Source organism: Strix aluco, chromosome 3 (assembly GCF_031877795.1).
Source record: "Strix aluco isolate bStrAlu1 chromosome 3, bStrAlu1.hap1, whole genome shotgun sequence".
Lineage (NCBI taxonomy): Eukaryota > Metazoa > Chordata > Aves > Strigiformes > Strigidae > Strix > Strix aluco.
Window position 1 is genome coordinate 130,650,638 of NC_133933.1, and position 22,108 is coordinate 130,672,745.

A 22,108-nucleotide genomic window follows, 5' to 3' on the forward strand; every position below is an offset into this window, starting at 1 on the left:
CTAGAAGCCCTCACTCTTTCCGGATGCTTGAATGCATTTCAAGCAGGATGCACAGTGAATTATCAGAATCACAGAAAAGTTTGGGTGGGAAGAGACCTTAAAGATCATCCAGTTCCAAACCCCTGCCACAGGCAGGGACACCTTCCACTAGCCCAGGTTGCCCAAAGCCCCGTCCAACCTGGCCTTGAACCCTTCCAGGGAGGGGGCAGCCACAGCTTCTCTGGGCAACCTGTGCCAGGGCCTCACCACCCTCACAGGGAAGAATTTCTTCTTTGACATCTAATCTGAATCTCCGTTCTTTCAGTTTAAAACCATTACCCCTTGTCCTATCCCTCCCCCCCTGATCAAGAGTCTCTCCCCCCTTTCCTGTAGCCCCTTTCAGTCCTGGGAGGCTGCTCTAAGGTCTCCTCGGAGCCTTCTCTTCTCCAGCTGAACCCCCCAACTCTCTCAGCCTCTCCTCACAGGGGAGGTGCTTCAGGCCCCCAAGCATCTTTGTGGCTTCCTCTGGCCCCGCTCGAGCAGGTCCATGTCCTTCTGCTGTTGGTGCCCCCAGAGCTGGACACAGCACTGCAGGGAGGTCTGACAAGAGCGGAGCAGAGGGGGAGAATCCCCTCCCTCGACCTGCCGCCCACACTGCTCTGGATGCAGCCCAGGACATGGTTGGCTTTCTGGGCTGTGAGCACACATTGCTGGCTCAGAGTCAGTTCTCTATCCACTAATACCCCCAGGTCCTTCTCCTCAGGGCTGCTCTCAATCCACTCATCACCCAGCCTTTTATGTATAATCTGTTACCAAGAATAATGCAGACTGCAGGGCAAGCCACCTATTCACCACTTTTTTGTAACCATAAAATTAATTCACACCGATAAATCAATTCCAAAGCCTGATCTCTGAGTACAAGACTCTGTAGCCATGCTTCTGGCTGTGCTTTCTAATTTCCCCTGCATCTCTGCTTTCTGGGGTGTCCTTGTTGATCCACAGTGTCATTGGTTTCACTGACAGCCTTTATTCTACCAAAGACATTGCTTCAGAATTTTGGTTCACAATATGCACTGGAACTGCCAGGTTTAAGTGAAAACCCTTCCAAAAAAAAGAGAAGCCAAACACACAGCTGTCAAAGACTGGATTAATGAGCCCATCTTATATGATGGGTCTTTGTGTTTATAGAGTGATAACTGTGTCCTCTAATTTTTAGGACATTTTATATTCTCCAGAGGCCTCTTGATCATGAGATTTTGCCAAATTATTGTTTAGCTGTTGAGACGTTCCTCTGTGCTTCATGTGTAAGGTAATTATCCAGGAAAGGACTCACAGCAGTGGATCGCAGATCAATTTCCTTACGACAAAATGCAGTGCACAAAGGGAGACATGTGCCTGTTACAGGTACAGGCTTTGGCTGACAAGGCCAAATCATACAGGTCATGACCCACAAAACCAGGGACATTTTATCATGAGACGCACAAACAGCTTATCCACACCCACGGATATTGATAGGAAGCCATTCTTAGGCTTATGTTTTTGCCAAAGGGTTGCCTTAAATGTGCTAAATGACACAATATAGTGTGTATCCACATCCTTGTGGCTCCCAAACTATGAAATGGCTGTAGCCTTTAGGGTGTTTCAGCCCTGAGCTGCCATCTGAAGTAAGTACTGCACATTTCACAGTAAGTCCTCTAACACAACTAAGATGGTGTGTTTGGGTGTTCACTTACAGCTGCTGTATAAACACTGGGAAGTGGAGTAAACACTGGGAAGTGGAGTAACCTGTGCTACCACCGTCCCATGATAGGCTCAATGGGTCTCTTCATTGCTAATTCCTGATACATACTGGGTGTTTTGCAAAACCAGTTTATGTGGTGGGAGGCAGCAGCCGTAGGCACATAGCAACACTCTTTCAAAAGCCTGACTTAACAGCAGAACCAAAACAAAGTAAGACTGAGGCTGCTATTTCATTTAGTGCTTTTCCTAAGGTCATAAATCACTGAAGTTTAGACACGCTTGAAGACACCAGATCAGATTGCTCCTTGCTGTTCTGTAAGATGCATGGTTTGGTTTACTTTGGATTTAAACAATCGCAGCATGTTGAGAATTATATAGATGACTGATATGTAAGACACCTGTGCTCCAACACAGCGCCAAGATGTCCTCGTCAGGGACCCAGCACTCAGCACGTGCCTTTGATTCCTTGTTGCTGTCCTCTGAGGGACAGCTACTGTCATCCTTTTACTCCTGTAATTCTCAGCTGCCACTAAAACTGGCTGCATTCCAGTTTTAGTGGTACCTACAGCTGGTTATGGTTTAACGTTGTCATACTGTTTCTAAGGCATGGGAGAGGAGCTGGATTTCTTTTTCTTTTATGAAATACAGAGTTGGAACAAACTGTAAACAGAAAAGGGGCAAAATCTTGCAGCTGACTCTGTATATATAACTCTCATAATGTGAAACATTTATATAATGTCTTTCCAGTACAATCTTCAACAAATGTATTATTTATTCCCTGGCAGAATTCCTGTTATGCCTGTGCAAAGAGTACCCACAGTAGGCTCAGCTGCTATGATGTTTCGGTGTAATTTTACCAAGCAAAATGGTCTTAACACAGAGCTGGCCTGAATAACCTGTCCGTGGCCATACCATCAGTCTGGGAGGGAGCAAGGACTTGGACTCAGGGCTTCCAGTTACTAAGTTAGAGCTTTAGTCAGCAGCCAGCCTTTTTGTCTTAGGTAAACACTGTCTTCTAAATCTCTGACTTCACAACCTCACAGTCAGGAGCTCTGCTTACTAGCACTTCAGGGGATTTTTAATGAGTATCAGAAACAGACATTGAATGATCATTTCTATTGGATAGGTTGTTAGTGGAGAATTGCCTTACTTTTTTCAAAGTGATGGTAGGCTTGTGCAATGTAACCTATACGGAAATTGCCCATCAGGAAAAGATGTGCTTAGCTGCTCAATTGTTGGAAGAAAACAGGGAATTACTCAGACATGCCTCTTAGTTATTAGCAAGCATTAATAACATGCCTGGCATGATACATCAGAAAGGGACAGGCCAGGAAATAAGCTTCTAATTATCTACGGAACAAGTCCAGCCCAGCATGCTGTCTGGTCCTGAAATGCAGTGTTCCTGTTAGTTGTATAAACAGCACGATTTAAAAACAAACAAGGCAAAAAAATCCCCCAAATTGCTGAAGTAGTCTCTTGCAGCAATGAGTTCCAGTGGTGCCTGTGTAGTAGTATAAAAGAGCATTTACTTTCTTTAATCAGTTATGATTGTATTTTGCATTACACTCAACTATCCCTTTATTATTGTTTGAAGAGGATAAAAGTATCTTCATCTTCTCTACAGCTATTTTTATTTTGTCTTACTCTACTAAGTTGCTTGAAGTGTTTGAAGCTTTTTCATTCTCTTTGCATGGAAATTTTCCAGGTTTATGGTTTATGTTACCTGGTTTGAACTCATGCCTTGTCCTGCTGTGCTGAATAAAAACAGACACACTGTTCAACTCCGCAGAGAACCCAAAACACTTCTACTCCCTCCTTGTTACTTCCGCTTTAATGTAGTAGTAGGTATTCATCATATTTCCTCCTGCACAATCACTGCATACAGTTTTTTGGGGTGGCAATTGGTTTCCTAACATCCAGTCTGAGTGAGCAGGGAATGTACTTCCCCTCTGTTACGAGCAAGGAATGTGGGCTAAAGTGCTTCAGGCTTGTAGGGATTTGGACATCAATCCCTCCTAAAGTTAGTATGAATGGAGCGTCCAGATTCTTGCAGCACAAGCTTTTGAAGTCTCATCTGCAGCCTTTTAGCAGTGTACAAGCTAAAAGAGCTTCTTTTTAAAGGCATTTCTCTGCGATCGCTGGAGTAAGAGTTGCTGTGACTCTGTTGGAGGGAGTCAGGATCTGGAGCAAGGCTGCTCTCCATTACAGCCAGTGATTTCTCAGGAGGAAAACTGGGGAAGTGGAGTGAAGAAACAGTCAGTTAGGGAATGGATGGATTGCTCTGTGGATGGCTCTCTCCTACGCTCAAGCAAGAGGCAATTCAGTTTTTCACCAGCAGTTATTGTGATGGGGGAGAGAGGAGAAGGAGCTCAAACTGACGTAACATTGAAAGCTGCAACATTAAAACCTGGTTTCCAAATGTTTATGAATACAGCAGGCTGGCCTAGGGAGGTGGTGGCTTTCACTTCGAAGGCACTGTATCAGTTATCTAGATCAACTGTCTAAATAGGCTTAGATTTAAGCTCCACAATGCCTAGCTGAAATGCTGTGGAGCATAAATCAGTAATTTGTTTTGTTTAGAAATGTTATTCTGGTATCCCAGAACCAACTTGTGGTGTTTTATCAAATTCCTTGACCGCACGGGAATGTCCCATCCTAACACAGCCACAGCTGAGGAATTAGCCACCTCCCTGATCATTTAAACAGGAACACTCTGCACCGTCCCTTTTGTGGAGGTAGAGACTTTATAAATGAATAGTTGAATTGTTCTAGCAAGGCAAAATGAGAAGCTTTCGCTCCTTTTTGTTTCTGCTCGATCTTTACATAGACGATTTCAGGCTATAAGTGAATCCAGACTTCTCTAAATGTCTGCAACAAAAATTTGAGAGGTAATTTATATTGATCAGTATTTGCCAGTGGAGGAAGAATTTGGATTTACTGTCCTCTTATTAAAGATTCTGTTAGCAACATCTAAGAGAAACGGCTACAAAAAGCCTCTTTTTCTGACTCAAAAAATAGCCAGGGTGGGAGTAATATTGATCCTGTGATCTTAAATACTAGCATTTGTCTTCTTCGTCTTTGATTCCCTCCTCCATGTACCAGTTCCTGTGTAACACATTCAAATCAATAAATACCTGAAACCAGGTGATTGTATAGTATTATGTTTTGTCTTATAGTATTATATAGAATTAGGCCCCTGATAGTGTTCGTCTTATGAAGGGAATGAGGGAGGTGAAGTAATAAATGCATCATTCATTCACTGATAAGAACCACATCTGTTCAAAATTCTGGATACAGAACACACACACACACAAAAACACACACAGAGTAAATAGCAGTGTATTTTGGCTCACTTCAATAAAGGGTAGACAAAGGCTCTGGAGATTTATCCTGTTTATAGCAGCAGTTGCTGACCCTGTAAATCAAGTCTACTGCTTTAAAGGGAAGCATAACCATTTGGGATTTAAAAAAAAAACAGCTTTCCTCAGTCTCGGTTCAGTACTTTACCGTCCTCTGTCTCTTAAGCTTTCAGTCAATAATGGTGCTTTCTGTAGAAGGATGCTCTGAGAGTTGCTTCTGGTTTCCAGAAATCAGTCCTGTTTTAAAAATATTGATTGGCTAAATGCCAGGCGTTGGTTTTGGCCTAGGCTTGGTATTGGTTGGAGGTCTGGAGTGACACGGTGATGACTGTTGTGCTTAATCAACCCATCTCATCTGTAGATATAGAAGACCTGTACAAATGTACTTGGAGCACTGTGTCCAGCTCTGGGGCCCCCAACATCAGAAGGACATGGACCTGCTTGAGCAGGTCCAGAGGCAGGTCCAGAGGAGGCCACGAAGATGCTCGGGGGGCTGGAGCACCCCCCTGTGAGGACAGGCTGAGAGAGTTGGGGGGGTTCAGCTGGAGAAGAGAAGGCTCCGGGGAGACCTTAGAGCGGCCTCCCAGGACTGAAAGGGGCTACAGGAAAGGGGGGAGGGACTCTTGATCAGGGGGGGAGGGATAGGACAAGGGGTGATGATTTTAAACTGAAAGAGGGGAGATTTAGATGAGATCTAAGGAAGAAATTCTTCCCTGTGAGGGTGGTGAGGCCCTGGCACAGGTTGCCCAGAGAAGCTGTGGCTGCCCCCTCCCTGGAAGGGTTCAAGGCCAGGTTGGACGGGGCTTTGGGCAACTTGGGCTAGTGGAAGGTGTCCCTGCCCATGGCAGGGGGCTTGGAACTGGATGATCTTTAAGGTCCCTTCCAACCCAAACCATTCTGTGATTCTATCATTCTATGAAATCATTACAAATTTAGTCCCCTTAATGATTTGTGAAATTTTCTTGGACCTGTTTTGCAAGTTCAGCTCCATATGTTTTTCATTGGGTAATTAGAAAAGACTCTGCTCTAGACACTAAAGTGTACCAGCTGCTTTATCACTGGAGTGAGTAGAATGCCTCTAAACTTCTTTTTATAACCTTTCACCCCTCCTATGTCCAGCTGTGAGAATCAGAGATTATGAGCTAAGGTACGAAGCTTCAGTAGACTTATCAGAAAAGATCTTGCAAGATAAAAAGAAAAGATGAAAAAAAGTATCACCACACCTCAGGACATGGCGCTGAGGATTCAATATGTGTACCTTTTCCCTCCTGAGTTGGCACCTCAGTTAGAAGCAGTGCACCCCAGTGTTATGCTAGATGTTTTGTGGCTGGAAATAAAAAAAAAAAAAAAGACACAGACAAAATCCAAGGTCCTGAAAACTGGATTAGAGTTTCTGTGTCTCTACAAAGTAATAGGAAGGGATTTGAAGCTTCCATAATGCTCTGCAGAGAATACAGCTTTTATGTTTGTAAACAATGAACATTTGTATAGGTATAGCAGTGAAATAGGCTGTTGAGAATGCTTTTGCACAGAGCGCTGCTCTCACATCTTAGCAAAGATTTGAATGCGGCATACAAATATATATAATCCTAAAGAACCTGTGAAACAGGATGCTGAAAGAACAGTTTGTGATTTTCAAAAGTGTGCTACATAAATGCTTGCTGTAGAAATGTCTTTCACTTAGCTATCTGCTGGTCCCTGAGGAAGTTTTGCCCTGGAATGTCACATATCCCATTTCATCTTTGAGGTAGAAATTGTCCCCATCTTCCAGTTTACCCAATTGACACTGGTTCTGCAACTTCAGTTTTCAGGCTTTTGGCTTCTCTCACAAAAAAATGGAAAAGTTTCATGGGGCCATTTCCTACACATTCTTTTAAATGCCAGAATTTTATGGGATCAGATTTGTTTTGCCCATTGTCTGCTAAACTGCAGTTTTTATTACTGAAGCTAAGTTTAGATTCTAAATATTGCACTCCAGATGTGTTAATCAGAAGTCTTTACCAGTCTTAATTGCAGAAATGTTTTCAAGATTCAGTGCATATTAACTGCCAGAGCAGTTATTGGATGTTTTTTCCTAATTTCTCACTTGAAGATTAAATAGGAATTTGATGTTACTAGTAGGCTGCAGAAGGTGTAGTCCCCTAACTACTTCCTCCAGGATCCAAGGATCCACATGGAAATAATGGGCTGTGTCCACCTACAGCTTCCATTTTACGTCAAACCCCGGAAGGAATGATACCAATCCCATTCCAGCCATCTAGCTATTGCACAGCATCTATAAACAGGACATGTGGGAAGTCAAACACAAAGTCCCAGCAACATATTTGCTGTTAGGAACTTGAAGGAGGCCAAACTCAAGGAAGCAAGGGAGAAAGATAAAAATACTGTCACCAATGTGCAGCCAACTTTCTGTTGTTGAAAGGGTATTGAGGGTAAGTTTGTACACTGTCTGTTCTAGCACCAAAACATATCTTTAGGTGGTGACAGCTAGAAGTTGAGTAGGGTTGATACTTTTGTTCAGTGATGCTAAATTCAATTAAGAACCTCATTGTGTAATAGCCTTAAGTTCTGAAGTGCTTTGTTGTGCGTAAGTTGCTAGGAGGCTTGAGGAAGCATCATAATTCTCAGTGTTCTCTTCATTTCCATGTAGGCACGCTATCTTGAGTTAGATCTACAATGATAAAAAGTAACAAAAGAGAATCTGGAAAGATGAATTACAGCTTTGAGAGACCAGAAGAGTTGCTTACCATAATGTTCTTTCTTAGTTCCTCTTTTGAAAATCCAGTATGTTACAATGAAGAGGAACGTTCTCAGTGGCAGGGTTTCCTGCTAGAAAGGCAGGATGCACACATCATGTTATGACATGTAGTGAAGAGCATGCTGTTTGCTAATTAGTCGTGTCGTCTGGGGTTCCACCACACAGCAGGTGCAGAAACATGTTGCTGAACCCTGCATATGGGAATTCTATATTTTGAGCAATGTTGCAATGCCTGGCAGGAGACAGCAAAGTATGGAGAGATCTTTGATGAACAGTCCCACCTCCTTTAAAACTGGCTGACAAAGGAAGTACCATTCCCAAACTCTTTCACACTTTTTATTTCCATGTGTGTTCTTAGTTGCTCAGTGTGTGATTTCATTGTGCTAAATTGCATACTTTTTAAGAAAGCTGTATGTACAGTTATTTTCAGGCTGGGGATGGAAGCATATACCTGCCAAGAAAATACTTGCAAAGTATTGCATGAAAGTGCTTAGCAGACTAGTCTATTAAATTGCTTTTTAAGTTGGACCTTACTTTGCAGGTAGAAAACAGGGGCAGGAGAAATAAGGCAAAATTCTTCAAAAAGTGCCTTGATAAATAAACTTCCCCATCCTAGTAAAGAAATCTGTTCCACATACATAGTTGATTACACTCTGTTTGCCAGCTTTAGTGACAAGTATTTCTTGTTGCCTTTAGTTCATTGTTGCCACTAGTTTCAGCGTTAGTTAAGGAAGGGCAAGTCAGTCTGTTCTTTCCCATGTTTTTCAGAGGACTTGACTTTGTGCGAACCCATTCTACCAATGAAATTCATAGCAACATACTGCTGAAGGCAAAATTGCCTGGTACTACTGTGATGCAGGAAAACCAGGTTAAACATCAGTGCCCAGAGCTCTTTGTAGACATGGCAAATAGGAAAAAGTAGCTTATTTTGAATTTGGCAGCTGAGCACTCTGCTCACTCCAGGAAACTCTAAGCAGGGAGTGTTTGCAGAGTTTCCTCTCAGTTACCATACTGCTGGTACCAAAGAAATGAAAGCAAGAACTTGGAGGCACCTGGCCTCATACTCTGACTTCCTTTTCATAACATTTAGGACAGTCATTCCTAAATCTGCTGGAAAATCTAGGGCATATGCAGGAAGGGACTCTGTGATGAATTAGAAATAAACCGTAGAATATTTATAATCTCATGTAAATAAACACACTGAACTACAGAGCACAGAGGCATGAAAAGTTTGTAATGTCTGGATTTTTGGTTTTATTTCAGCTCATTCAGACAAACAAATTGAAACATTATCCCAGCATCCATGGAGACTTCAGCAATGACTTCAAGCAGCCATGTGTTGTGTTCACTGGACATCCCTCTCTTAGATTTGGGGATGTGGTTCATTTCATGGAGTTATGGGGAAAATCTAGCTTGAACACTGTTATATTCACAGGTAAGTAAAATGCAGATATCGTTATCAAATTAACAATAGGTTGTACACTCAGGTTAAGTGTAGCCACATCCTAGGGGCTTTACTCATTTGTTCTGGGGCAGAAGTTTTTGACTTCAGTAGGAGCTCATCTAAATTAAGACCCCAGGAATGACTGTAGGAACAAATGTAATTATTGTGCCATTTAATTCATTTTAGCCCTGCAGAGCCAACCTTTGCTGTGCAGAGTCCATTCCTGCCATTTCTAAGCAAAATCTTTGTTATGCCCAGCAGTAAAATATCTACAGGAAATTAATTTTTGGATTAAAAGCAGCTGGCTGCAAGTTAAACCCAGGCAAGACCTAATTGATGCTGGAGAAAAAGGAGAAACACTTCTCCATATTCCATTGGAATCACAAACCTTTCCTCATCCCTTCTCCTGCTCTTTCATCAAAACCTCAGGCAACCAGACAGTGTTTCTAAAGATGTTTCTGTCATCTCTGCTGTTTCAGAAGTGTGCACCCCATACAGACCTGGTGGTAGTGATCTGTGCCGTGGCTGCCTTTTGGCTGAGCTTTTTTTTCAGATGCTTTTTTGGCTGACAGACACATTTGTATCTGAAGCTGAAGGTACAGCTCTAGCTAATACCCTGGGGAGCTGTTTCCTTTCTCGATGACTCAGGCTCCCAGGGACACAACAGGTCTTTTAAGTTCCTCCACTTCTCCCGGTCTGCTACTAGTGCTGACCCTACTTTTAATGGATTTAATGAATCAAAGCCAATCCACCTCAGAATGAGCTATGGTCTGAGATCCACAGGGCAGCTCCATCCTGGGATCATTAACAGCAAGACTAAGTGTTGGAAGAGAGAACATGAAGCTTTTGTGAAATCTAGCAAAGGGGATATCTTCCAGAGTTTGATCTGCTTTAAAAATACTTCAAGGCCTTTCCTCAAACTCACCTTCTGTCCAGGTGCCTCTTCTTTATACCTGATGTGTCATCCAAACAGAACCCTACCGTGGGCACTCTTCAGATCTGGGAAGGGAAATAATCCTTTAGGCCATTGCTACTGATTTTATGTATAACAAGCTCTGATACAACTGGGAGATGTGTTACATGTAACTCAGCCAGATGAAAAAGGTGTGGATTTTGGACTAGGACAAAGTAATTAGAAATGGGAAGGAGACCAGTAAGTGATCAAACCTACTCCCACAGCACGGCCATGATGGAGTCCCACTGTTAAGCTCATTTTCCTCTTCTTTTTAGTGAATAGGACTGCAGGAAAGCACATAACCTTGTAAAGAAAAGAGGATTGGAAAAGGGTTATTTCCTCCCTTCTTTGTTTTTTTAACTGTAGACTTGAGGCTTGTGATGAGCATGTCCCTTTGATTCTTTCACAATATTGGTACCAAAAAGTGTCACAGTATCATGACGCTGTTAAACCAATTTGGAAAGATTTAAAGAAGTGTGTAATTAGCCCTACTGCAAGGGGAGGGAAGATACAAGGGGGTTCCTGCTGAGCAGATAAGACACTTAAATCTAGACTGTGTTTGTGCTGGGAAATGGTTCATGGTACCACAGCACTAACGTCATAGCTGTTACAGTACTTATCACTCCTGACCTTTGAGGTAGTTTCAGAAGATATGCCCTAATTAAAGTAATTGGTAAAATTGCAATATAGATATGCATTGTCTTGGTAATAGTGAATTCTGCTCCAATTGGGACTTTAATTAAAACCAGAGTGTGTACACCCTTTGCTGGGTTGTGTATTTCATGAACCCCTAGGAAATGGGTGGCATTAATCATGTTCTGAATGTGCTACCCACCACCAGTGAGGGTGTCAGAAACTGGCTTTTAATGGCAAGAACTCTTATTCTGTGCCTTCTTGTAGGGAGAGGTAATTGACCTTTCTGTATTAAAATGTAATCCTTCTGGGAAATGAGGAAATAGAACAGACTTCTATTAGAATGTGACCCTGGCAAGTTGTTAAGACATCTGAATGGCAGTCGTAACAACCTGGGGATGCATTAGGTCACAGTCTTTGAGATTCATTCCCAGTTTATACTTCAAATAAAACTCCAGTTGAGATCTGCGTTGGTTATTATGATGACCTTGGAGTGCACAGTGATTCCACGTGCTTGTGGTCGTTTGTTTCCTAAATTCATCTATCTGTGGCTTTTGGACTCTGTCTGTGTCTGTAGGCATATGCACCCAGCAGGATGTTCCTACTTCCGTACGACTGTCTCAGCTGGGAACAAAGACATCTTTGTCTACAGGAATTCCTAGCAGATTAAATTCTTCTGTTCTTAGTAACTCCAGTGGAAATCTGAAGCACCTCCATTGATGCCCAGGATTTTTATTATTTAATTATTTAGCTTCTCCTGTTTTAAGATAAAATCCCCTGTAGTTACGGAAGAAATTTGGTCCATTGAAGCAGTATGTGATAGAAGATGATATTCTAGCTTTTCCTGTGAAAGACTACTAGTTTCTAGTAATTAGGACCTTTAAACTACAAGCAGTGCAGCATTGTTAATGATGACACTGCTCGTTCAGTCCACAGGAGCTAGGTAGTCTCCACCTTTCCAATTTGTAATGTGAAAAACAACTCGAGAGAGAATATAGGCTAAAACAGCAGATGCAGCCAATAGGCAGGACACCAGCTGTGAGTGAGCTGTAGTGCTGCTCTGCTTGCTTGTGTCATCTGCAAATGCTGCCACTGAAGCTGTATTGAATAGATTATTGATTAAAAATATTGAATGCCACTAAGCCATAAAAAAATTCTAGAAGAAAACACAGTAGAAAGGAGTCTGCTTCTTGCTCTCTCTCCGGTAACAACAATGCTTTAAAAACTAACTCCCTGGGAGATCTTAAAAACAGCTCATGCATGCCACATTAGTGCTGTACAGTGGAAGATTTTATAACTCAGTATCACAAAGTAGTAAATCAGATGTCTTGGGGGAAAAGCTAAAGACCTGTAATTCTGTCAGAAAAAGTCAATATGTGTCCTTGACAAGCGCTGTCTTCTGTCAGACGGGTGACTTCTGTGTTTTTGGTAGTTTCAAAACAGCTATTCCTGTATGTCACAAGTTCACTGTGAGACTAGCTCAAGTTTCATTTTTCACATGTTCTAAATCTTCAAAGCCCTGTGTTGGAATTCCTTCATTAGAATTTCTCACTTTTCAAAGGCTCTTACATTCTTAATTTGTTGTTCAGAGAGACTTTGGACTGGATGCCATTTTGGAATCTTAGTTCAGAAAATCCATGTCTGTGTGTTACCTGAGCCTACTGATTCAGAAATACTTAGTCTGAAGAGGTGTTGCCTCATGGCATTCTCAGATACAAGCAGTCAAATCCCCATGTCATCCACAACACCAGATGGGATGGAGAAGCTCTCTTCTGATAACTTTTTTAAGCTTACTATTTGCAATTTCATTGTACATCTCTATCAGAGGATCTGTGCCTGACTTAAGTTTCCCCAATGGTTTTAAAATGTCTTCTGGTTTTCCCCAGTGAGTTTTAAAATGTCTTCTGATTTAACCCTAATTGACCCACTGTTCATTCTTCAACTAGCTACCTTCTCAGTATTCTTATTTTTAAACTTCTATTCATTGCTATTAAATTTAACTGCCATTAACTCCCATTTTTTACATCGATATTTTTAGGCTTTGTTTCATTGCCACTAACACATCTGCTTTTAACTAGCGTGGCTTTTTGCCCAGTATAATTTTTATCTCGTGTTTGTAGATTCATGGCTTTTTGGGCATCTCGTAAGATGTTCTTGTACAACTATAATTTTTTGTTAATATTTCTCACTTTGATGTTCCCAGGCAGTTATTCTGACAATTGCTTTAAACTTGGGAAAATTATCCCTTTGACAGTTCCAGCATATGTATCATTGGCTGATGCTATATTCTGTTCTCACAGGGTAAATATAACCACATCATGATCACTGATACGTAGCCAGCAGCAGATTTTTAGGCTAGCAATTAACTTGTCTTTATTAGTAGAATGAGGCCCAATATTGAATGTCGGATGCCATGGTGGGTGCTGAACTTCCTGTGGTAAAGTTTTAAGGACATTTTTTCTTGCTGTCTACATGAGAAATCCAGCCAGTGCTTTCCTCGGGGTGATGTAAGAACATAGAAGATGGGTGTCTAAATCTGGCCTCAAGTCTCTGTATTTACATTTCCTTTAAGTTCATCCTTTTACACAGCCTGAGCAGATACAAGAGAAATATCTCATACTGTTTTCTAGCAAGGCTTAGTGGTTCACAACTGTGCTTCACTCTGCAGGTTGTCCTTTGAGGCCCTGTGGTTCAGAATACTCTAGCAGAGAACTCTTCATGCATCCCCTTCTCTTTTTCCCATTCTGTACTTACCAAACTAATACCAATTTTTCCTTTTTAGCATTCCCTTTATGCAATCTATCCCACAGTTATCAGGTAGATAGGGATGGCATAAGCTTTTCCACATCATTAGTTGGTGGCCTCCAGAATCAAATGGCTACATGTATCCTACACTGTGTCACCTATGAGAGCTACGTTTTTCATTCACCAAAAAAATAGTGTTTTTCTGTAGTATTGTCAATGTTGTATTACTCTCTGTGTGAGTAAATGCCCATTCAGTGCGTGACTTTTCCCTGGCAAACCTCTAATCTGATTTTTAAAAGTCAATAATAAGAGTACAAAGGGAAGTTGAGACTTGCTAGGTCTAATAAAGATACCACCTAATAAAGTTATCACAACCCATCTCTCCTGGATAGCCCCTACCTCAAGCAACCTTCAGTTCATACTGGCCTGAACTAGAACTGCTCTGCTGGCATAACCATGAAAAGCCCAATTGCCTGTCCCTTCAACAGGAGGGCCCGACAGGTCCTCTTGGGTTATGTTAAAATTTGGACCTTTGTTTTCCATCAGTCTACACCTGGCACTTAGATTTTTAAAAAATATATATACTGTAAGGAAAAACAAAAGGAGTTGGGAGGTAATGTGTCTGCAGGCGAGGACATTGGTACATGTTTATCAAGATACGATCTTTATGCTGCATTTTTGTCATAGTGAAAAAACAAGCTGACATTTGGGTTACCTTATGATACCAAAAATGTATACCTCTTGCCTTCTTTTACAGGATCTGATTAAAAATAAGAGATGATGGTTTTGTCTTGATTAAATTTGTTATAAAAATCATGCAATAGTGTGTTCAAATGAAATAGTATTGCTCTGTTGCTTGATTAAAGTAAGACTAATTGTGGGCATAATTTTCATCAAATTAACTGAAAATAACGGGTGTGGGAAGGAAGAAGAGAAATCTATAACAGAATTAACACTGCTGAACAACAGCTTGTCTAGACTGGAATGTGGAATCAGAGAGGAATTGGACCATCTTTGTTCTTAATAGGCATTCAGTGTTTTCAACATTTCTCTTTTCAGAACCCGATTTCTCTTATCTGGATGCCCTGGCTCCTTATCAACCTTTGGCAATGAAATGTGTTTACTGTCCCATTGACACAAGACTGAATTTTATTCAGGTGTCTAAATTACTCAAAGAAGTCCAGGTAATAAATTTTCTGTTGCCTTTTCTTATGTTTCTTCACACACGTGAAATAAATAGGTCATCTGTGAACAACCATTACATTAAACAATAGCAAAATCAAGACAACACTCAGATGCTTTTTTTCCACGAGAGAGCGCACAGCATTGAGCTCTCCTTTATCATCCTGCTCCAAAATGAATATGGCATGACTGCCAATCTCTGCACGGAATTGGCTGGAAGATCCCTGAAAGCTTAGAGCACAGAGCAAATGGTGTGTGCATTTCTTTCCTCCCTTTTAGGTATATATAGTCATAATAACTTTTCCCCTTATTCTTTTTCTTGTTTGTATGAATAAGCCTGGCTGTGTCTGATACAGTCTTCACGTGAAGGGTACCAAGTGCTGAGTATCCTCAGTGCCCTCAGCTTTAACCATCTCCTCTTCATCCTGCAGTTGATACTTGTTTTGGTCCTGGCACTGCTGTTCTGGAGTTTTACTCTCACACTTCTTCCAAATCCACTGCTGTCCGTATTCCGTTTGCAGAATCCAAACTTCTTCTCTCTAGGAAGAAGGCCAGAGCGTTCATGTAGTCTCTGCTTTCCCCCCTTGACCCTTCTTGGTTTTAGCTGCCTCTCCTTGTCCATCCAATTTGTTTCTACTGAAATTTGTTTTCTGACTCATGACATAATTAAAATAATACCCAGTTTTGTTCCTGGCTGAGCTTTTCCCTTTGTTCTATCTTCAACTTGTTGAACACAAAAGTACATATTCTTCCAAACCTCTTAACAATGTCTGGGTCATTTTATCTCATTGTTCTGTGACCTGGTTTGTCACCACACAACTGATAGCAATTGCTACTGCCTGTTTTTCGGACAAGCATTTTCTTCCATGTTACTACTGAAGTACAATGTTGTTTCCAAAACAGCTTGCAGAAACGCTGTCTTGTCCTTTGGCTTCCTTAAATCCTGCAGTGATCCTTGTGGCAACCAGCCTGTTTATGCTTTGTTAATATATCGCTGACAGGTCAGGAAAACTCAGAGTTGCTTATTGTGCTGAAGTTTTTGCAGCCTTGCATATTGATACATCTGCCTCCCTCTATGCCATTTTTAAATGGTCTCCACCACTACTGTCATTTGCTTCCAATTTAGATGACACGGGTTTGGAAGAAAAAGCTACTCAATGTTGGTTTTTTTTTTTCTCTCCTTCTGGCAGCTAACATGACTGCTGATATTGAAGTGGTGATTAAAGACACAAATTTAGGCCTTGTTACTCTGGACACTGTTGTATACAAAGCAAAGACTGCCTGCTCCTTGAACAGTTTGTTCCAACACTGTCTGGATCTGCCGGATTGCATCTTTTGGGTGTTGTTTTCATACAAATAAATTAGCTTGCTAACAACAATCTGCAAACCTCCTTATGGCAATGATTACCATTGTAGGGCAGCGCACAGAATCAACCAAACATTTTTGTAAGTCACCACAATCTTCTTTTCCAGCCTCTCCACGTAGTTTGCCCGGAGCAGTACACTCAGCCACCACCCACCCAGTCTCATCGCACAGATCTGATGGTAGACTGCCAGCCCCCCCCGATGTCCTACCGCAGAGCAGAGGTGCTCACTCTTCCGTACAAGCGACGCTATGAGAAGATCGAAATCATGCCAGAAGTGAGTAACAAAAATGGGGAAAAAGATGGTGGTTTCTTGCTCATACAGCCAAATTCAAGCTACTGCTTCAGTAGCCCGTTTGACTGAAGATATCTCGTGGCTGTGATTTACTGTTGACCATGATCATGTCAAGCAATTTCTATCAAATGGAGGGCTAAGAAAGAAGCATTTCTGAGAGAGAATTTCACCATGTAAACTAATGGGAATTGAAAAAACATGATGGGCAAGCAAAAAATATGTCCAGATTAATTGTCCTTTGCAAGGATTTATTGCGTCTCAAAATACAGAACAAATGCTAGCCACCTGTGAGGCAAGCCAGTCATCTCCAGTTTAAATATGAGTAAGTTGAGGCACTGCAGTTTGAATTGGTGGCCCAGGGCCATGGAAAGAATCCAAAGAATCTGGGAGTTAGGAGCCAGGAGTTGTCTTTCTCCTTCCCCAGCTATATCTGCCATGAGAAATACCTTTTCCCTGGAGGAGCAGTATTCAGTCATACATTAAAGGCATAATAGTGAAATGGCTAATTTGTATTACAGCAGTTTCAATAAATGGTTAATTCCTACAGACCGCTGAAGTCCAACAGGTTAATGGGTTGCTTGTAGCCATCTGTAATGTGGACTACTTATGCCCGCCACACCTATTAATAATTTATTAACCCCATAAGTCAAATATAAATTGCCCATAATACAAAGGGTGACCCATATTTTAACAGACATGATGTTAAAATATCTTTTTGACAATCCAATCAGCACAAATGTGTCCTTAGATCAAAGGTGACAGTGTCTTTTTACAAGCAGGCGTTACTGCCCTTTGGAAATTGTTGAGTCTACTTTTCATCAGAGAGTAGAGGGAGGAAGTAGCCTTTGTTAAGCCAGACATGAAGTACAGAACTGGTACCTTTGTAACAAAATCCCTCAGCCAGTCCGCAACACCCATTCCTACCATTTCATGTATGTCTACTTTGTGCATCAGTTCTGTTAGGAGCCTGCCCAGCCCACTGGTTAGAGGACTGCCAGAGACAAGGGGGGATTTTTTAATTAGAAAATAGACTTGGATGCAACTCCATCATGGCACGTATATTTAGTTGGTTTGGAAATCTGCATATTTATTGGATCCTCTTAAACCTAAGACTAGTAAAATGTGACTTCCATTCACCAGCATGACCAAACCAAATCTTATATTCTGAGTGCAGAGAGCCAGCACGTGGCTTACCTGTTATTTAGATTCCACTGAAGCTTTGGATTTTCCCCTAAACTGTGAGGGTGTAAGTGAGCCTTTGTGTGTGAGCCTATCCCTTGTGTCAGCCCTGTAAGGAGGGTGGATACCAGCTTTCCCTGTACACAGAATGCAAATTAGCACAGATGCTGCAGATGAATATTCACCAACCCTCATACATTCTGAAGTTTCTCTCGAGGGCGAGAGTTGTCTAAGAGCTAGGCTGGTCCACGGGAGTCACAGGTTCAGTTTCTTGCTCTGTCGGAGTCTTCCTGTATGATCAGCACAAGTCTAAAACACAAAATGCAGCTCACATTGGAAAGGACACTGAGGACTGCAGAGCTCCCTGGCATAGCTTATTAGTCTGAAGGCATTGCCATGCTCATGGGACTAGACCGCATCAGAAAACAAGTCAGTGTTTCTCTTGTTAGCTTGGCCGTTGGCAGCAAGATCCCTTACATTTGAGGCTCAAGAGGCTGTGTGGATTCGGTCTCATTGGCAACCCCTAATGTGAAAATGCTCTCTGTTTCTCAAACCCAGATCTCCAGTGGTTTTGAGGTGCTGTTTGTCCCTGAAGTGAATGGATTCTTCCTATACCTTTAGGTAAAAACACTGCACAGAAACAAGAGTGCTTCCCAAAACTGCTGGGATGTTGGAGAGAGGATGCACTGGAGATAATGTGGTATTCACCAGCCTGGGAATGGGTATCAAAGAAGCACGTAGAAAATGAGGGCTGGTTTCTACTGCATCCACTTTAACTTGGAGCAGAAAGCCGCACAGACAGGAGTATCAACCAAAATGGCCCTTTTTTTCCCTCTAACAAGTAACATCAAATTATATTCACACAGGAGTCCTAATTTCAAGGCTATTTGTGCGCAGGGAGTAGAAACATTTTATGTGATTTTCCACGTTCAGATATTCTCCAGGGTTCCAAAGCTGCACTTACCAACTTGTTGCAAAAAGCTACTTGGTATTTAATGATGCTCCAGAAAAGACTTTGTAATATGATACAAAAATAAGGTAGATCAGATCATCTCTGAGACTTTCAGGAAAGCTGTTGTCCTTTCGCATTGGTGTCAGGGAGGTGATGTTTGCTTGCCTCGGGGGGTTCTTTGAGAGTTAGACCCGTTAGTGGTTGTGTGCTTGCCTCACAGAGCAAGGCTGTGATTCAGGGCTGTTAACAGGATGCCATTCCCCAGCACTGAGATGTGCAAATCATCTTCAAAAAGAGACTTTGCTCATTCTTTTTGAGGAAACTTGCTAGAGAAATAGCAATGCCAACTTTGTAGTGATCACAGACTGTCTCTCCAGGACAATCTCTATTTCAGCATGCCTTCATCACATCACCGTGTGAAGCTAGTTTTTGCTTCCAACTTGACCTGCAGGGTGGTGGTAAGGCATGAGAGGGATGGTGTGTTGTCTCCCACTCTCTCTGCCTTCAGTCTTTGAGTCTTAGCAGTGTGGCTGATAGCTGCTGAGAAGTGTAACTGTGTGATCTCTCCTACTCTGTAACCAGTTGCAACAGGCAATCCCAAAGAATCATTGTTTGGTTTTCAAATAAATGGAAGAAGGAGGAAAATACTGTCTTTTTCTGGGGCCTGTATTTCCTTTGATGCTAACCCTCTAAATGAGCACCTTACCTCCCTAACAATTCTTATGTGCCATCTGCACAGCTTGCCTCATTCCCTCTCCCAGCAGAAGAGCCCTGTCTCTCTGTCCCATTGTGCAGAGAGGTTGTTGGGATGTTGGTTTTGAGAAGCCGATGCAGATGCTGGTTTCACCCAGGGTTTACACAGTAGTGGCAAAAAATGGCTGTAACTTTCCCTTCTACTGGCTGGTTTATGCCAGACGGGATTGCAGATATGATAGATGAGGCTCCCTGGTGAGGAGTATTTGCTGCTTAATGTCCCCTTTTCAGTAGTTTCATCCAGGAAGTCTCTAATGGTGCCTGAATATATAGGAATTCTATATTGCAAGGAAAAGGCATTTGTTTCAAACGGGCTGCCACTAGCTCTGGGGTTCTGTGAAGGTTCAAGTGGCGATTGGAAAAGGTATTTTATAGCTCTTAGCAAACCTTGCAAAGGCATGTTATTTGTCAAAACCACGTTAGCCAAAAATGGAATGATGAAATCCACCCTGGAAAAAAAAGTAATTGCTAGATCTGCTCCAGGGCTAGGACTTGTGTCTAAAGTACAGCTAAAAGTCTCATAAAAGAATGTCTGCTTCAATGAAGTCCTGATCAGGGCCCTCTCCTAACATCCACAGCCCTTTCTCAGAGTGGACATGTGCTCAAACTTCTGTCTGGATTCTTAAAGCTTTTGAAAACCAAACAGTTGGCTCAGCGTGGTTTCAGTCAATACAGGCTGCCGGTATGGTAGTGTGAAATTTCCTTTCCAAAACTGTTTCAGTGGTTCAGATTCTGTCAGACTAATGTAAATTTACTTATGCTGCTGGAGTTTGTCTACATTTCAATCACTTCATGGAAGAGCAAAGTCAGGTCAAGCAGGACTGTTGTATGTTAATGAGATTTACACTCAGAGCAGCCTTTGTTTAGAGAGAGGTTTTAACAGTCCCAAGGCACCAGGCTGGAATGGCTCTCAGAGGTATTGTGGAAACCTTTACCCTTTAACTAATTTGTTCTTCTCAGCATCTGCCTTTCACTTTAAAAAATAATAAAAAAAAAGACTGCTTCCTGGAAATTGGTTAGGCATTGTCTATTCACAGGAGAACGATGGGAAAATGGAAAACACCTTCTGGAGCAAACAGATAAATTAAACAGTAGTGTTTGAGCAAATAATGTGCCTCCAGTTTAATTACAGCTGAACAATGGTGCGGATCACTTGATTTCAGCAGCAGACTGACTTCAGTGAGGGCTCTGTGTTTTTAAAATACTCTATTTGCAAGTTCTTGGGGATGCAGGCCAGTATAGGAGAGTGTGAATGTGCAGTGCAGAGCCTGACATGGAATGAAATGACAAGGAACTATAAGGATGTCCCCTCCCTGGAAGGGTTCAAGGCCAAGTTGGACGGGGCTTTGAGCAACATGGGCTAGTGGAAGGTGTCCCTGCCTGTGCCAGGGGGATTGGAACTAGATGATCTTTAAGGTCACTTCCAACCCAAACCATTCTATGATTCTTCAATTGCAGAGAAGAACTAGGAAAAAAGCCACGTGGCAGCCCATTATAATTATGTAGCTTTCAGTTCATCCTTCCCTTCTCCTGTCTCGACTTCTCTTTCCACATAGGATCTTGCCAATTTTTTTTTGAAAGAAAAGGAAGGCAAAACATGGCTTTCATCTTACCTCTCCAACTTCTTTCCATGTTTCAGTTTGATTTCTGTCTTTCTTCTAACCCTTGACTTATTTGGTGACCCCACATTATCCAGTCTCCTGACCTCTCCATTCCTCTTCACCTGACTATTCCCCCTTGTATGAGATGCCATAGTCTCACTTACCATAAAGTAAATGAAATATAACCCATCTGCTTGCTTCTGCTACTGTCATTCCTCCCTTCAGCTCCAAGCTCACTGAAACCACTGTCTGTAAAATTGCCTGGAGTCCCTCCCTCGTTCTAGCACAGGCCCTCTCTGAGTTTGACTTCACCTGTTGACATTCCAGCAAAACTACTTTTGTTTCAGCTTTTACCAACCTTTTCATAGACAAAGCCAGAACCACTGTAGTCTGCTGTCTTCCTGATTTACGTCATTAGTGTTCAATGCAATCAGCCATTCTTTTCTTCTTGAAAATGTCTCCCGCCTCACTCTGGTGTCTCTTCTCTCCTGGCCGTTCAGCTTCCCATTGCTTCTGCAGAGAATTCATTCTCCTCCCTGCTCCCCTCTTGTGTGAGCTTTGAATGTGTTATCCCTTCTTTCCTTCACCTTTTTTTTTTTTCCCCCTGCACCTTTTCTCTGATTACTGTCATCCACAGATTGACCTGTTTAGATTGATGAAATTTGGATCTGCTTTTCTGCTCCTGGCCTACCTTTGTCTGCCCATATTAATATCTAGGTTTGTTTCTCCTTCATTTTTGATGGCTGGCTGTAAGATAACACTCTTTTCTAGCCAGGCACTCACCTCTCTTCCCAGTCAGCTTCAACATTATATTCTGACTTGACATTCTGACCCATAAACTGGTTACTATATTTTGAATATTTTAACTGATGCCCTTTTCATGTCTTTCAAATGACTCATTGTTTGCATCTGTAAGATGCTTGCCTTTACTTTGAAGATATTTCACATCCTTGCTTCCCCTGCCCATCATTTTTCATTCAAGTTTGAGGCTGATTTCTGCTTCTGCTGGTTCTGGCTTCCACTGTCCTCTTGTAAGTTCCTCAAACAACTGTTTCCTGCCTGCTCCCAGGCTATCCAGCGTATTGGGGAAGAGCTTCATTAAACAGCCATAAATCTTCTTCATTACACTTTTTAAATATCTCCTTAAAATTGTCTCTTGGCACAGGATT

The 22,108-nt window shown here is 41.9% G+C and overlaps 1 protein-coding gene across 4 annotated transcripts in view; it reads left to right on the plus strand.

The window, feature by feature from the left end:
• Positions 1 to 22,108, plus strand: part of INTS9 (integrator complex subunit 9) — a 74,562-nt gene that overhangs the window by 40,710 nt on the left and 11,744 nt on the right. For all 4 annotated transcript variants that reach the window (XM_074820305.1, XM_074820304.1, XM_074820306.1 and 1 more), the window contains 3 exons: positions 9,100 to 9,271; positions 14,673 to 14,797; positions 16,269 to 16,436. In XM_074820305.1, the coding sequence (XP_074676406.1) occupies positions 9,100 to 9,271; positions 14,673 to 14,797; positions 16,269 to 16,436 (465 nt within the window). The remainder of the gene's footprint in view (positions 1 to 9,099; positions 9,272 to 14,672; positions 14,798 to 16,268; positions 16,437 to 22,108) is intronic.